General features: G+C 40.4%; 1 protein-coding gene across 1 annotated transcript in view; it reads left to right on the forward strand.

The window, feature by feature from the left end:
* Positions 1 to 17,340, forward strand: part of FBXO42 (F-box protein 42) — an 80,675-nt gene extending 63,335 nt beyond the window's left edge. Inside the window, exons 5-10 of the mRNA XM_006196689.4 lie at positions 11,324 to 11,477; positions 12,302 to 12,412; positions 13,749 to 13,845; positions 14,329 to 14,385; positions 14,985 to 15,101; positions 15,615 to 17,340. Of these exons, the coding sequence (XP_006196751.1) occupies positions 11,324 to 11,477; positions 12,302 to 12,412; positions 13,749 to 13,845; positions 14,329 to 14,385; positions 14,985 to 15,101; positions 15,615 to 16,730 (1,652 nt within the window). The 3' untranslated portion in view covers positions 16,731 to 17,340. The remainder of the gene's footprint in view (positions 1 to 11,323; positions 11,478 to 12,301; positions 12,413 to 13,748; positions 13,846 to 14,328; positions 14,386 to 14,984; positions 15,102 to 15,614) is intronic.
* The last annotated feature ends 344 nt before the right edge of the window (positions 17,341 to 17,684 follow it).

Genomic DNA, 17,684 nt, shown 5'->3' on the forward strand with positions numbered 1-17,684 from the left:
AGCCCTCTCCCTTTTTTTCTTGATGAGTCTGGTTAAGGTTTATCAATTTCGTTTATCTTCAAAGAACCAGCTTTTAGTTTCATTGAATTTTTTTCTATTGGTTTTTTAGTCTCCATTTATTTCTGCTCTGATCTTTATGATTTCTTCCCTTCTACTATCTTCAGGTTTTGTTTGTTTTCCTTTCTTTACTTGGTTTAGGTGTAAAGTTAGGTTGTTTATTTGAGATTTTTCTTGTTTCATGAGATAAGCTTGTATCACTATAAACTTACCTCTTAGAACTGCTTTTGCTGCATCCCTTGGGTTTTGGATCATTGTGTTTTCATTTGCCTCTAGGTGTTTTTTTATTTCCTCTGATTTCTTCAGTGATCCATTGGTTGCTTAGTAGCATATTGTTTTGTCTTCCTCTGTTAATGTTTTTTGCAGTTTTTTCTTGTAGTTGATTTCTAGCCTCATTGGATTGTGGCTGGAAAAGATGTTTGATATGATTTCAGTTTTCTTAAATTTACTGAGGCTTGCTTTGTGGCCCAGCTTGTGATCTGTCCTGGAGAATGTTCCACATGCACTTGAAAAGAATGTGTGTTCTGCTGCTTTCAGATGGAATGCTCTATAAATATCAGTTAAGTCCATCTGGTCTAATATGTCATTTAAGGCCTGATTTTCTGTCTGGACAATCTGTCCATTGATCTAAGTGGGGTGTTAAAGTCCCCCGCTGTTACTGTGTCATGTAAATTTCTTCTTTCATGTCTGTTAACATTTGCCTTAGATATTGAGGTCCTCCTATGTTGAGTGCATACGTATTTACAATTGTTATATCTTCTTGGATTGAGAGAGACCCCTAATGGATAATTTAAACACTGTAGTAAATGCTCAGATAGATACAGGATGTCCCCTCTCCATTCAGCCCTCCTTCCCCTTGGAGGGTCTTTAGCCCAACATGGGAAGGGATGTGCTGGCAGAGGTCCTGCAGAAAGCCATGTCTAGGAGAATTTAGTTCTTTTGCATCCAGTACCATGTCCTTGGTAACTAACTTAAATTCCTATTTTAGACCGAGTTAAACAGCACAGTTGACTAGAACCAAGTCATGGAAAGCAGTTTAGGGGTTCTGTAGTGACTTTGCCAAGGAGTAACTTTATTATTTACCTCCTACCTTTGTTCTTTAAAATAAGGAATTACAGTTTTGTATCTTCCATGAGCATCTATATAAGTGCAAAGACATCATAATTATTATTGGCCACAATGATATTAAATTGGAAATGTTTTCATCAGCAGAAGAGAAATTAGTATCTGTTCCAGATAGAACCTCTGGATACTTTGGAGTCCTGGTTGCATACTTTGGAGATCATTCTGAATAGTTATTACTCCTCAAGGTGTTTACAGACCAAGGCAGACTTTATACTCATGAGTTGTGAAGTGTTGTTCTCGATTTTTCTTTTGTCTCCCACTTTATGAAACCATAATATCATGAAATATGCTTTTCTTGTACCTGTTACAAAGTATTACCTATAAAATCAAAACAGTTTAACCAGTTATTGGGGTGCTACCAGTTATAGGGTTACCAGAGGCACCTGGGCATGAAGGGGTCTCGTGTTACCATACAGAGAAACCCTAACTAATAAAGGAAATGCCCTCCCCCGACAAAAAATAGTTTAGAGATGTAAGCAGTTAAATTATTATAATGCCAGTAGTTTTTCTTTAAAGGGTCTCTTGCTTCCTAAGTTATAAGTTCCAGCCTCTCCCTCGTGCCCTGTAGGTTTTCTGATTCAGATGCTAATGTGGTGTTCTGGGAAATGCCTCTCCAATTTATTCTCCTCTTGACCTCTGACTCTTGTTATCAAGGTCAGTCACTTCACACACTACCATAATGACAGCTCTATCAAGCCAAAGGCTTGGTCTGCTTCCAAAGGCCCAGCTTGGGTCCTGTCAGCAAAATTCATCTCTCCCGCCCCTTATATAAACACCAAATCAAGGCTCCTCACTGCCACAGAAGAGTCCCCACACTAAAGAAACTGTGAGGTAGGTAAGGCTGTTGGTTAATTCTATCTAGTCTATCTGGTCTTATTTTGCCCTCAAGACCAGTTTTGTGTAGAAAGCACTAGGATACCTCATATCAAGCTGCAAGTGCATGCCTCTCGTTGGCCCTACCCTGGGAAAGTGTGTGTGTGAAGAGTTGTTAACGTGAAATGGAAAGTATGACTTGAATCCTCAGTACCATTATTCATTCTTTAATGTCCCCTTTGGCATCATTACTATAAAATAAAATTATTTGAAAGCATCCAGGGAAGTTTTTGATTGACAGTTAAGAAGCAGTTTAGACCATGCCCCTTTTAAAAAGCAGATCACATACCAAAACATTCTGTAATTCCATGAGCAAATTGGAGATTTTTTTTTTTTGTCCAGTTCTTTTCTTCTGGATTCACTGACATACTGTTGAGTCTCCTATGGTTAAATTTTTCATGTTCATAGTTTTCTTGTTTTCAAACTTTACCTCTTATAAGTACGTAATTCCTAATATTAGATCTTTCTTTTTTCAGAATCATGGAAAACTATTAGCAAGTCTCTTATGTTGCTGTAAATAAATCTTAAAGTGATTTGCCTGAAAGCCAGTAGAGGGAACAGTTTTGTTTGTTTATTAATTTTGCAGAGTGTAGTTCAGTAACATGTGGTTGAGGATGACCAAGGAAATGTTTATATATTGAAAATATTAAAGTAGTTCCTTTCAGCACCCCTTTAGTCAAAGCATTTGGCAGGCAAAACCCACTTTGGACCCTTGTTAATGTAGTCATACTCAGAGTGTACATGCAGAAAAAAGTCTGGATAGGTTCAGTGTTAAGGAAAATCATCTAAACTGGGAAGAAAGGCAAAAGGGTGACCACATGCCCTTGTAACGTCATACTGGAGCATTGTCTGACAGATTCACCCAAGGATTATTTAACTCTCTGCCACATAGTTCTCAAAGTCTAGTCCCCAAACATCAGCATCACCTGGGAACATGTTAGAAATGCAACTTCACGGATCCCACCCCAGACGTACTAAATAGGAATCTCAGCCTGTGTTACAAGTCCTTCAGCTCCTTCTGATACAACTGAAGTTTGAGAACTACAGCTCTAGGGGCATAGTAACTAGAAGACCTTAATAATGAACTAATAATAGCAATAAATAATGATCACAGTGTGGAGATACAAGAGTAACTTTTTAGTTATGCATAAAATACAGGAACCCCCAGTTAAACCAGGCGCTTGTTCTATCTTGTATCAAACAGGTGAGCTTCTCTTTTGTGCTGGGTTCTATGTGAGTAGCAACTACAGTTGTGGGAAAGTGGCGAAACAGAATTTGGAGTTGCTTCACTGTTTTCCAATCTTCTTTGCAAAAGTAAACAAGAATGCCTTGTAGTTCTACCACTGTCTTTTCATGTGTGAAATTTTCTTCTGATTTCATAGGAACCTTGGGAGACATCTGAACCAATTAGCAGTTTCAGGGAAGGTTAGTTCTGTGGATAGAGAGCCTATCTGATTATCCAGTTTCCCACAGCTGCCTTTTTGACTTGTGCCTTGTTTTGAAATTTCTGCCGTGGGATTTGAGGCCTTTGGTGTTTGGGGAGAGAAGCCTATGAGGATAACCATCAGCTCTGGGAGGAAGAGGCTTAAGTACCGTGTCTGTCCAAGTTTGATGTGGACATATTTGGTCCTGTGGTGCTTGATGAAAATCTGCGTGGGAGTGATACCCTTTCTTTTTCCACTTTTGTAATACAATGATATTTAGACTGTCTAGAGGCCGAGTGACTTCATACTTTGAAGGCAGGCCAGGAAATGTCCTAATGAGTACAAAACCTTCATTTGTAAGTTTTCTTGAGGGGAGGGTATTTATTTCATCATATGTCACCATGATGATGATGGACCTTTTAACCATGGAGGATCTTCTTTTGTCACCTACCCTATATTGTACAAGATTTCCAGTGACTCATTCAGTCTCTAATGTCATCGGCAGGTGTGTTTTCATAAAAATATATTAAACAACTGTGTGGTATCATTTTAGCTACTGTATGGAGTGGATTGCTTGCACATAGGTGCAATTCTTCAAAGTTTAGGACCTGGTATTTTATCTAGGGCTAGTCCATATAAAAGTTAGTTACTTTCCTTGCCTAATAATGCATGGTCATGTGTTTGTTTTTTAAAATAAAATTCATAAATACTACTCTTTAAATAGTGTGCTTTTCTTGGAACTTTAAAACAATGAATTGAAAGTATGTAATTTGAAAATGAGTTTTCTTGTTTTTCTCAAAAATCTGGTAAAGACCTTGTTTGCTTTCCAGAACTCAGATAAAGAGATGGTCTATTCTTTAAGATACAGAAATTGCCAAAATTCATTGATCTCTGCAGTCTCTGACCTCAGCATAAATTCATTTCATTTCATTTGTAGACCTTGTATCAAGATAATTGGGAGGGGAATTGAAGACCCTCTGCTTTAAACAAATTCAAAATAGGAGATAGGCAAATTTTAGGAATGATTTAGTTAAGGACTCTTGGTAAAGACTTTACAATATTGATTCTTCAAGTAACAAGAACTTAGAAGTATCCAATTTGTGAAAAATACTATAAACATTACATGCATAATTGGGTCACAGAAAATTTGACAGACCAATATCTTTGACCTCTCGTTGCTGAACTAACTTTTTAGAGATGGTATGTTGAATTCTTTGCCCTCCCTCCCCCTACTTCATTTGTTTCTGTGGGGTAATTTTTCCCCCACTTTCCTTATAAATTGAGGTGGAGGAGCACAAGTTAACTTTCAGTATGACTCTATGTAGCTGTCAAGATTAAGTAAAATGCTAAAATTAAAGCTTCTATTTGTGACCTAAAACAGACCTTAGAACTGCTGGATGGTGGGGTTCTCCCACTCCTTTGAATAAGAAGTAGAAGGAAGTTTTGGGGCTTTCTTGAAATGAAAGTCCAGATATTTGAGAAGTCACTTTGGAAATCTCTTACCAAAGGTAATCCTTAAGGACTGATTTATCATTGTCATTGGTCCCAGTTTACCTTTCCTTGGAGAATCTGGAGAACAAATAAAGGGAGGTAGATTGTGACCCAGAGCCTTATGGAGAAAAAGAGGTCTTAAGAATAGCCTTCTGTTCAATTTGCTTATCTTTATGCCTAATTAGTGGCTTACCTAATAAGTTAAGATTTAGGTTTTGTAAATCAACTATATTTCAATAAAAAATAAAATACAAAGGAACTTCTAAAAAAAAAGATTTAGGAAAGAGCTTTTGCAGCTTTGAAACACTGAGACATTTTGAAGTACCTGACTTGTTTGTGGTAACTACTCAGGAATGTATCTGTGTGCATGGATAACAATCTAGAGAATGAGTTTTACATCCAAACTAAATGGATTGGAATCCTGGTTCCCTCACTTATTAGTTCTGTGACCTTGTGCAAGTTTATTTAAATGAGCATTGTCTCAATATTCTCATCTGTAAAATGGAAATAAAACTAGGAGTTTTGGAAGAAGTAAATTAGTTAATACATGCAGAGCACTTAGAAAGATGCTTAGCATATAATAAATGCTTGATAAATATTGATCACTATCATTTGTAATTATAAGTAGCAGAAATTATAATTTCTCTTAAAAGTCAGTCAAGTCACCCAACCATCCCTCCCACCTTCCCGATATGATGTGAACATAGGCACATGGTTTATAAAGTCAAATTCTTTATCTAAAGAAGTACTGTCCAATAGAACTTTCTCTAATGATGGAAATGTTCTGTATCTGTACTTTCCAATTCAGTAGTCACTGGCACGTGTGGCTAAATGGTGACTGTGTTGGGCAGTGCAGGTCTAAAGTGTAGTCTTTACTTGGGTTTGATTTTATATGTTACTATGTTTTACAAACATTCTTTTTAATTCTATGGCTAGTTTTTCCCCTTAAGAAGTATGTATTCTGTATAGCACAGGGAACTATATTCAATATCTTGCAGTAACTTATGGTTAAAAAGAATATGAAAATGAATATATGTATTTCCTATATGACTGAAGTATTGTGTTGTACACCAGAAATTGATACAACATTGTAAACTGACTATAATTCAGTAAAAATATATTTTTAAAGAGGCTGAGCATTAAAAAAAATATATGTATTCTTATACTGCGTTTGTAATATCTCTGCATCCAGCAGTTGGTAAACATTGGTTTGCCTTGCCTCTTAAAGTATTGGTAATATTTCAAAAGATGTTACAGGAGACGCATAGTACACATGAAGGAGCAAACCCAAACTAGTCTTCCCGTGTTAACCACTGTTTTTTGTTTCCAAATCATAATTCAGTACATTTGATTGACCTTCCTGGGACTTGGGATGATCTCCCTTTTACATCATCTAGAATCAGTTACAGTTTTATTCTATTGTACTTTCTTGAGCTAAATAGTACTCTGCCAGGAATATTCTAACCATATAGTAGCAGTTAAATATGCCCACCAGTTCAGTTCTGTTCTCATAAACTTGTGCCATGTAGAAAGCAATACTGTCAGAAGTCTGTGGCTAATTGACCTGGTATTAACTTCAAATTAATTTGCTTTAGCAATAATAATAACAATACCAGGCACTGCCCTAAATGTATTATATGATTTAACTCATTTAATTTTCCTTTTTTTCATTTTTCAGTTTTATTAGGTGAAATTGTTACAATTTGACTGCACATATACAATATATTGCATGTAAATACATATACACAATATAATGCACATATTTCTTTAATTTACATGTATGTACTATACATTGTTTCTAAGAATGTTTAGAGCTTTAGCTTTTTAAACTTACATAGTTATCAAGGAATAAAGCCAACTACAAAATAAGAATTAATTTAAAAAGATACATACACCCTGCTATTAACAGCCACATTCTTTATAATTGCCAAGATATGGAAGCATCCTAAGTGCACATCAATAGATGAATGGATAAAGAAGATGCAGCATATATATGTAATGGAATACAACTCACCCATAAGAAAGAAGGATATTTTGCCATTTGTGGCCCTTCGTTCACTTTACTTTTTTTTTCTTTTCACTTCAAAACCCAGAATTTTATAACTGGCATAAACATTTCCATTGCATCAAAAACAACAAAATACCTAGAAGTAAACTTAATCAAAGAGGTTACCTATACTCTGAAAACTGTAAAACATTGATGAAGGAAATTGAAGGTGATACAAAGGAATGGAAAGATATCTTGTGCTCTTGGATTGGAAGAATCAACATTATCAAAATGATCATACCTACCCAAAGCAATCTACAGATCCAGTGCAACCCCTGTCAAAATACTCACAACATTTTTCACAGAACTAGAACAAACAATTCCAAAATTTATATGGGGCCCTAAAAGACCCCGAACTGCCAGAGCAATCTTTTGCAGGTCTTTTTTTTCTCTCTTTCTCTCTTCTTTTTGTTCTCTTTTCTTACGGTTTGATGATAACTAGAGAAGTTCCTTTAACATTTGTTGTAAAGCTGGTTTGGTGTTGCTGAAATCTTTTTGCTTTGTTTATCTGTGAACCTTTTGATTTCTCTATCAAATCTGAACGAGAGCCTTGCTGGATAGAGCATTCTTGGTTGTAAGTTTTTCCCTTTCATCACTTTAAATATATTATGCCACCCACTTCTGGCCTGTAGAGTTTCTGCTGAAAAATCAGTTGATAACCTTATGGGATTTCCCTTGTTGTATGTTATTTATTGTTTTTCTCTTGCTAATTTTAATATTTTCTTCTTACCCTTAATTTTTGTCAATTTGATTTCTATGTGCCTCAGTGTGTTCCTCTTTGGGTTGATCCTGTGTGGAACTTTCTGCGCCTCCTGGACTTGGGTGACTGTTTCCTTTCCCAAGCTGGGGAAGTTTCCAATTATTATCTCTCCAAAAATTTGCTCAGGTTCCTTCTCTCTCTCTTCTCTTTCTGGTACCCCTATAATGTGAGTATCAGTGTGCTTCATGTCCCAGAGTTCTCTTAAACTATCCTCATTTCTTTTCATTCTTTTATCTTTTTTCTGTTCTGCAGTAGTGATTTCCACTAATCTGTCTTCTAGCTCATTGATCCGTTCTACCTCATTTAGTCTATTCTTGGTTCCTTCTAGTGTGTTTTTCATTTCAGTGATTTTATTCTTCAACTCTGTTTTGGTTTTCTTTATATTTTCCAACTCTTTGCTAAACACTTCACTCTGTGCATCTATACTCCTCTTGAGTTCTCTGAATATCTTCGCCATCATTACTTTAAACTCTTCCTCAGATAAATTGCCTATCTCCTCATCACTTATTTCTTCAGGGATTTTATCTTGTGTCTTGGCCTGAGAGATATTCCTCTGCCGCCTCATATTGTCTGTCTTTCTATTTGTATTTTTAGGTAGGTTAGTTACATTTCTCGAACTTGGAGAGGTAGCCTTCTGAGGGAGACGTCCTACGGGTCCCAGTAGTACACTCCTCTCTTGTCACCCAAGGGCCAGAGTCCAGCAGGTCCTAATGTAGAGTCTGGTCTGTGTTTGTGAATTCCTTCCATGGGCTTTGGGATTGTTGTTTTCTTTCTTTTTTTCTTTTTCTTTTTTTTTTTTTTTGCCAGAAACAACATATTTTATTTTATCTTTTTAAACTTTTTTTTAATTGAGTTATAGTCATTTTACAATGTTGTGTGAAATTCTAGTGTAGAGCGCAATTTTTCAGTTATACATGAACATACATACATTCATTGTCACATTTTTTTTCTCTCTGTGAGCTACCGCAAGATCTTGTATGTATTTCCCTGTGCTATACGGTATAATCTTGTTTGGGTTTGTTGTTTTCTTACTTCTGGTGTCTGCCCCCTAGTGGATGAGGCTGGACTAGAGGCTTATGTAGGTTTCCTGGCAGGAGTCGCTGGTGCGTGTCCACTGCTGGGTGAAGCTTGATCCTGGACCTCTGGTGGGCAAGGCTGTGTCTAGAGACGTTTGTGGCTTGGGGAGTCTGCTGATGGGTGGGGCTAGGTCTTGGTGCTAATGATCCAGTCAAGATGTCAGCCTCCAGGAAAGCTCATGTAGATGAACACTCCCAGAATGTCCACCATCAGCTTTTATGTCCCCTGGGTGAGCCGCAGCCATCCCCTATGTCCCCAGGAGACCTCCCAAAACCAGCAGGCAGGCCTGGTCCAGGTTCCTATGAAATCACTGCCTCTGCCCTTGGACCTGGCACACTCAAGATGTATGCTGTATATGCTTCCCAAGAGAATGAAGTTTCTGTTTCCCCCAGTCCCTTGGGGCTTCTGGAGCTAAGCCCCACTGGCTTTCAAAACCAGATGTCCTGGGGTCTCCTCCTCCTCCCAATGCTGGAACCTTGGCTGGGGAGCCTGACGTGGGGCTTAGATCTCTCACTCCTGTGGGAGACCCTCTGCGACTTAATTAGCCTTCAGCTTGTGGGCCGCCGCACCCCTGGAGGGATATGGGGCCCGATTATATCATAAGCACACCTCCCTCCCCTGTTCCATTGTGGTTCCCTCTTTATGTTTCCAGTTGAAGAAGATCTTTTTTTCGATGATTATTTAGCAGTAGTTGTGGTTTCATTGCAGTCGTGGAGAGGAGCTCGTGGTCCTCCTACTCCACCACCTTGACTGGAAAATCCTTAACTCATTTAATTTTCACAGTCACTCTTTTACATGGGTATTCCTCGATCTGTTTCAACACTGGAGATGAGCATCCTTGTATATTCTCTTTTTTCACTTGGCCCGCTATCTCATTAGACAATAGATTAATCCCTGGAAATGAAATTGCTGATTCAAAGCATACGCATTTAAACTTTTTAGATACAAGTTGCTCAATTTACATTAAAAATTCTGTTTTTGTTTGTTTCCATGTTTTGCTATTTGTGGGACCCTTGATCTGCTGCTTCACTTTGTACGCTTGATTTAAAAGCCAGAATTTCCAGTATCTCAAATTCAAATCCAAATTTCAGTCTGGAAAGACAAGTTTTTAAGTTACTACCCTGCCAAAGTCTGTTACATATTTTATTAGCTTTTTCCAACCTTTTCACAGTACTTATGGGTTCCAAGGTAGGAGCAAGAACTTGAAGCTTTGGTTGATATTTCACATGTTCTATTAGGAGTTTATGCTAAATATCTGATGCCACTAAGTGTTCTTAGATGCTTACTGCATATTCTGAGGCCTGGTACTTTCTGGTAAATCATGTCGTTACTCTTAAGTTGGATCCCAAGGAGGACAGACCTCTGCTCTACGTTCTCAACCTCAAGACTGTGTAATCAACACCATTAAAGCAGTCTGAGCAGGGGTTTTCAAACCGTGTTCCCATAACTCCTTGCTGAAGGGGGAGGCCAACTTGCCCACTTAAATTGGAGCACCTAAACTGCTATCAGGTTGATATACTGCTGGGATTCCTTCTTAAGATTTCCTTTGAAAAATAGGTCCTATAGCTTTAACAACAACAACAATTCTTTTTAATATTCCAGTATTTACTGACACCTGGATGAGATGGGTTACTTTGGTCTTGAGCAAACTAAGGTGACGTAGAGTAAGGGATTGAGAGAAATGTCAATTGTTTCAGAGATAAAAAAATGAAAAATTATGCTCCTGTGGAACATTTGTTATTCTTAGTTTTCCAGCATAAGCCACATTTCTGTTGTTTTGACATTTGGTCAACATAGCCCAGAGGTCCAGCCTGGAGGGCCTTAGTAACCGCTCTTGGCATAAGGCCTGCAGTTGCATTGGAATGCTTTCATGTCCAGCCTTGAATGTCTACTTACATTTGTGCTAGTGAGGCCCATAGCTAAGGGCCTAGAGTTCCCTATGTTAACATTTGACTTACAGGACAAACGAGAACTGCATTTTTTTTACCTGTTTTTAAGTTGCATCTGGGTATCTAGCAACTCTGTGTATCCTCCTCCCTGGGTCCCTTACATGCTTTCCATTGTGACCTCTGTTAAGCTCATTGAAGGGATGGACAGGAGAATCAACATTTACTGAGTACCTGCTATGTGCCTGGCACTGTGCTAGGTGCTTTGAGTATACTGTTTAAAACTCAGAACAACTTTATGAGATAGGTACTCTCATCCTTAATTTCAGATGAACAAACTGAGCCTGAGAGAGGCTAAGTAACTTTCTTCTAACTCAGGTTTCTCTGTTTCAATTATAAAAGACGTATAAATTGGTGATTTTCTGTCAGACCTGCAAATCCAGTTTTGTCTCCTCCTCTCCCTTATGCTTTGTAGTATTGGTTCCTGTTTTGTCACTCTTCCAGAAAGGTGATCTATAGACAGCCTACTGTGGCTTGTTGTGAGGCCCCAAATCCTAACCTTGCTATTATTGACTTCTCCCAGGGTCCTATCCTTCCCCCAAAGCTGGAGCGACTCTGGTTGTATACAAGGACCTGCTGGTGCTGTTTGGTGGCTGGACGCGGCCAAGCCCTTATCCCCTACACCAACCAGAGAGATTCTTTGATGAAATACATACTTACTCACCCTCTAAAAACTGGTAAGCCACAAGGAAAAGATCTTTTCAGTCTGGAGTAGAAGATTTCAAATGACTGGATTTCTCATCTTATTTATGTGTATCCAGGAACCGCTTTGAGAATTTGATGAAAACTTTGGACTCTTTTCCCAGAAAAATAATTTTACATATGCACAGATTTTGCCTACAGTTTCAGAGGGTGTACAGGACCCCCTTAAAACTTGAAGTTAAAGTCCCTTATTCCAAAGAGAAAAGATAGAATAAAAAAAGATTTATTTCTCTTGCAAGAATAATGAATGAGCCAGTTAAGGAATAGGGAGCTCTTCAACTTTGGCTACTGACTCCCCAGGAGTGCTGTGGATCCAGATGATTCTTTATTCCCTGTTGTGTGCCCAAGACTGACTCTCAATTGTTTTTCAAACTTGTCTTTTTTTAATGACAGTAACCCCTGTTCCTTTTAATAGACTGCTTATTACAGGGCTCGTGGCAACTGCTACTGATCAGATCAGGACTGCAGAAAGAAGTAGCAGGTGGTACTTCTTCAGTCAACGAGGCTGAAGCAGGCAAGGAACCAGAATGGAGTTCCTTGTCATTGTTTTCTCATCTCTCCACTCTACCTCCAAGCCATACAACCTTGAGAAGTTGAAAGTGAATATAACTGTAGCAGATTTGTAGAAAAGGCATAAATGCCTTACGCCATCCTCATTTATTACCCTAACAGTATCTCTTCTGAAGGTGATAGGTTTGTTATTTTAAATGGATGCCTCCTTACCATTTTGCACCTTAAACACATAAGACCAGAAGTGGAGGAGCTGACTTCTTGGCTTCCTCCTGTCTTTTTATATTAGGTGGAACTGCATTGTGACGACCCATGGCCCACCTCCCATGGCCGGCCATTCCTCCTGTGTGATAGAAGATAAAATGATTGTCTTTGGTGGCTCCTTAGGATCCCGGCAAATGTAAGTATATTTGGTTTGTGCCCTATCAATCTGAAGGTAAATTCTCCTGGAATAAATAACAGGTCAGAAGAGTAAACTAGGCAGGGTCAGTATCCCTGAACATGGTTCTAATTAATCTAATTAGTTATCTCACCCTAGTATTCCATTGTTTGATTCCAATTATAGACCAATAAGTTGAAAAATAAATAAAATCCATAAAATCAGGGCTGTGTTATGTAGGATCTTTTTTGTTTGGTATGTAGTTCAGTTGAGTGAGATCAAATTCTTATGGGGCCTCCACCTTGTTTCTACCTACTTGTGCCTACAGAAGGCCCCCTTCCAAGAAGCAGAGCACTTCTATTTGCTCTCCTTTGTGGCGCAGCCATTCTCAAGAAGAGAGGTGGATTGACAGGACAAGTGGCAATGGTTCACTCTCCAAATGGGTTGGGTTGAGGGAGAGGGTAGGAGCAAGAAAACTGTGTCAGGCCTGACACACCTCTGTGAGGTGGTTCTCCCTATCCACTGTCCTCCCTCTCTGGTCATGGCTGGCCAGCTCGGGTCAGGGCTAAAGCCAGAGCAGCCTGTTGGAACCACTGCTTGTCTGCTGGGCATAGCAGCAGCAGCAGTCGTTTCCCCTGTGCTGTGAGGTGGAAGTTGTTGAGCTGTCAGCAGTAAAACCATTCCAGACCCCACCCTGTTCTCTCTCAGGATACTCTCCATCTTCTTATTTTAAAACAGTTGTGCAGGAGACTGTGTAAGCTCTGCCCTCCAAACGAGAGGATTTAGGGCTTAAGGTATTGGTGCTCTTACTCCTGTGTTCCTTTATGTGAATAAATGACCTTAGAGAGAGGACCGTAGACTAGAGACTGCCATTTAGGAGTCTGTCCTTCCCACACTGGCCCCTCGAGGGTTGGAGATGTCACTTTGTCCTTGATAAAACTGCAACTTTCATTAGCCATGGTAAAATTACTTTTTGTAGGCAAAATCTATAGATATCTCCTGGACGATGATAGAACTGCCTTTTGAATAGTTTTTTTCTCTTCCTTGTGGGTTTTGCCTTTGAAAGAGTGTATTTTGACTAGTAGTTATTTCCTGCTACCACCAGTTAATTAACTCTTACTTGAGGTATTCATGTTTGGCTACATACATGACTCAAATGTGGCCTTATAGGTCAGTGGAAAAGCAGAGGTTTGAATGTCTCCTTTCAGGAAAAAGAGGGGGAGAAAAATATAATCTGAATGCTAACTATGAACATGACACTTTTAAGGGCATCCTTATAAATGTAACCTCATTTATATCAGTTCTTGTGATCCCTGAGAGCTCCCAACTCCTTCATTCTTATGTCCTTATCTTATAGGAGCAACGATGTCTGGGTCCTTGACCTCGAGCAGTGGGCGTGGTCCAAGCCAAACATCTCCGGCCCTAGTCCTCATCCTCGAGGTGGCCAATCTCAGGTGCTCAGGAATTAAAAATAACTATTCAGCAAACACTGTAGCATCTTTCAGTTAGGACAGGAGAGGGAGGAGGGAGTCAGGTAAGATGCCAACATACGTAAGCCCAAGAGAATTTATCATCCCTTTTTGCTGGTATTTATTTTTCAACTTCTAATGCGTTGTAATTATTTTTGGTGGCTTTATATTATGCCTCTCTCGAAAGCACTTACTTTACTTTTTTATTTTTCAAGAGAAACCTGCATTTAATGTGGTTGGCACTCTCATGTTAATAATATTTGATCAACAAAGAGTCCATTCAGGTGAATCATCAGTAATTTGTTTACAGGGATCAGAACTGACTTGGTTTGGGGGAATGGAGAACCTATGGTAAATAGAATACTCTCAGTTGGGAGCTAAGTAGACTATTTTTATATACCGCTGAAGTATAAGAAGTAAGATGCCTGTGTCTTTGTAGGTTTATTTTAAATTTCTTCCTCTCCCCAGATTGTCATAGATGATGCAACTATCTTAATCCTCGGAGGGTGTGGCGGTCCCAATGCTGTGAGTACTGCTGGTGTGGCTTTCTCATGCACATGCTGCTATGTTCAAAACTTGCTTCCCCTGTCTCATCTTGTAAGAGTGTAAAAGATGGCCATTTCTGTGGTATTTTCTGGCCTTTCTCTCCACTCTTTTTTGTAGGGAGGAGGAGGGAAGCTTTTCATCAGAAACATTCATCTCTTGAACATGCATGTCTATAGTCTTTCTACTCCAGTTAGTCTTTAGGCTATGAAGTTTACTGCTGTCATTCTTTCAAGGAGGGGTAGGACAACAAAGCAGGTTGATAACAGCCAGAGTTCACATGGAATTTATTTCAGAACACAGATTCAGACATTTGTGTATGTATTATCTACCCTGTCCATCAACACACACACACAAAACCGCAGGCAAATTCACTTAAAACTCTTTCATGGGGTCACAAGTACAATTTTATGTGCTAGGCCAGTGGTAATAAGTGAATGAATGGCCAAAGATTTTGCTGTTCTTTCTGAAGAGCCCACACATTCTGTTTACCAGATAGTGCAAATTTGAGATTCCAGCTTTGTGTGTGTGTGTACTTTGTAACATGTACCTGACTCCTGTTGTTGGTCCTTCTCTTACAGCTGTTCAAGGATGCTTGGTTGTTGCACATACACTCAGGTCCCTGGGCCTGGCAGCCACTCAAGGTAGAAAATGAAGATCATGGGGCTCCGGAACTGTGGTGCCATCCAGCTTGCCGGGTAAGCAGAGAGCTGGCAGGCCAGCAGAAGGAGAGGCCCATAACTGGGAAGCCAGAGTAACTCGTCAGATTCCCAAGCAGCTTTGTATGGAAATTGAAAACACCCTTGATGTCCCAAAAGAGGTAGACATTAACCATAGCTACGTGGGCATTTCTGACATACATCAGCCGTTAGATGGAAAAACTTATGTGGGTCCTGCTCATCCTTTAGGCCCCAGCTTTAAGCATCTCTTTGTCTGTAAAACTTGCCGTAGGGTCCCCCAAACAAAAACCTGTTCCTCCCTCCACTCTACCCTATTCTGTAGACATAATTCGAATGATAGCACATGTCACACTATAGCAACAAATTGTTCCCATGTCTACACCTACTTCTAGCCTAAAGGGCAGGCTACATTATTTTCATCTCTATATCTCAGGTACCTACAGAATGCCTGGCACATTGCAGATGCTCATCATAAAATGTTTGATGGTTAAATGAATGATCAGAACTGAGCACAAATCTTCTGTCTTCCAGGTGGGGCAGTGTGTGGTGGTCTTCAGTCAGGCTCCTAGTGGGAGAGCCCCACTCAGCCCCAGTTTGAACTCTCGCCCTTCACCTATCAGTGCCACTCCCCCAGCCCTGGTTCCCGAAACCCGAGAATATCGCTCTCAGTCTCCAGTAAGAAGTATGGATGAAGCTCCTTGTGTTAATGGCCGCTGGGGAACACTGAGGCCCAGAGCTCAAAGGCAGACTCCCTCAAGTTCTCGAGAAGGAAGCCTTTCCCCAGCCAGAGGAGATGGCTCTCCCATCCTCAATGGTGGGAGTTTATCTCCAGGATCAGCAGCTGTAGGTGGCTCTTCCTTGGACAGCCCTGTACAGGCTATCTCTCCTAGCACACCATCTACCACTGAAGGATATGACCTAAAAATGGGACTTTCTTTGGCCCCCCGAAGAGGGTCACTACCAGATCAGAAAGATCTAAGATTAGGATCAATAGATCTGAATTGGGATCTGAAACCTACTTCCAGTAGCAATCATATGGATGGCGTGGACAGCAGGACAGTTGGGGGAAGTATGAGACACTCTTCTGAACAGACGAATGGTGTGCATACACCACCGCATGTGGCCAGTGCCCTTGCAGGAGCCGTTTCCCCAGGTGCCCTGCGTCGGAGCCTAGAAGCCATCAAAGCAATGTCATCCAAAGGCCCCCCGGCCTCTGCAGCACTGAGTCCTCCTCTGGGGTCTTCTCCAGGCTCCCCTGGGGGCCAGAACCTGAGTAGCGGAGAAACAGTGCCCGTTCCCCGTCCAGGGCCTGCCCAAGGAGATGGACATTCCTTACCTCCCATTGCCCGCCGCCTGGGCCACCACCCTCCACAGTCCCTAAATGTTGGCAAACCTTTGTACCAGAGTATGAACTGCAAACCCATGCAGATGTACGTGCTGGACATTAAAGACACCAAGGAGAAGGGGCGGGTCAAATGGAAAGTATTTAATAGCAGTTCTGTGGTTGGACCTCCAGAAACCAGCCTGCATACAGTAGTACAGGGCAGGGGTGAACTCATCATATTTGGAGGACTCATGGACAAGAAACAGAATGTGAAGTACTATCCAAAAACAAACGCCTTGTACTTTGTGCGAGCAAAGAGATAATGTGTTCTAAATCCCTTTCCCTTCCTGTGGCTTTTAATTTGGAATTTTCCAGCGTGCAAGCATTTGGACTGAGAATTGAGAAAACAGAGGAAAAATTACTCTCATAAACCAAAACGCCAATTCCCAGCCTCACTCACTCCAGGCTGGGATCAAATCTCCATTAAGAAAAAAAATTATATAAATATATAAATATATATTATAGAGCCAACTCTGTTTACAAAGAGGGGGAGATCTCCGTCCTGGTTCAGATAAAATTGTTGCTGTGTTTTAGCAGAGGCTGTGCTGCCTTTTTCTACTTTGCTGGTAACTAGACCAAGAATTTAGGGAACAGACTAATACCAGAACTCTCCTAAAGACACTGAAGAGCCACCTGTAAATCTTATTTGGCCTTCTCGGAGTTAGAAAAAGAAAGGGTATGTGTAAGATGCACAGTGGAGGTTTCAGGTTCACATGCTTCAGATGCTGGCAGGGTACAGTAGCCTATAGAAAACTCCGCTCCCCCCGCCCCCCAGCGAGGACCTGTGGAAAGCTCTCTCTGCTGGGATGCCCAGTGCCAGGCCCCATCCTGCCCTTTGTGACTGAGGAGAGTTACCCACCAAGGGCTTTTTTTTCCACATTTGTGTGCCAGGGTCATCATGAAACAATGTTTATGGAGCAGCAGCTGTCCATCTAGTGTCCATTGGTCTTTGAGTGCTCCCTCCATGTCTCAGAAAACATTCTGGTGTCTGTGGAATTTTCTGACAATTGTATTTGGTTGCAGTTGCCAAAACCCACATTTGTTCTCTTTCCTTCCCTTAAATCCTGATCCTCAGAGGCTGCCTTTTCCATTTATAGGCTGCTTTCCTTCCTGCCTGCCTTCCATCCTTCCTTCTGTCCCTCTGCCCCTCCACTCTCCTCCCCTCCCTCCCATCTTTTATGTGGGTTTTTTTAAGCCCTAAAAGCTTTTTCACTTTC

Source organism: Vicugna pacos, chromosome 13, assembly GCF_048564905.1.
Source record: "Vicugna pacos chromosome 13, VicPac4, whole genome shotgun sequence".
In the NCBI taxonomy this organism is placed as follows: domain Eukaryota; kingdom Metazoa; phylum Chordata; class Mammalia; order Artiodactyla; family Camelidae; genus Vicugna; species Vicugna pacos.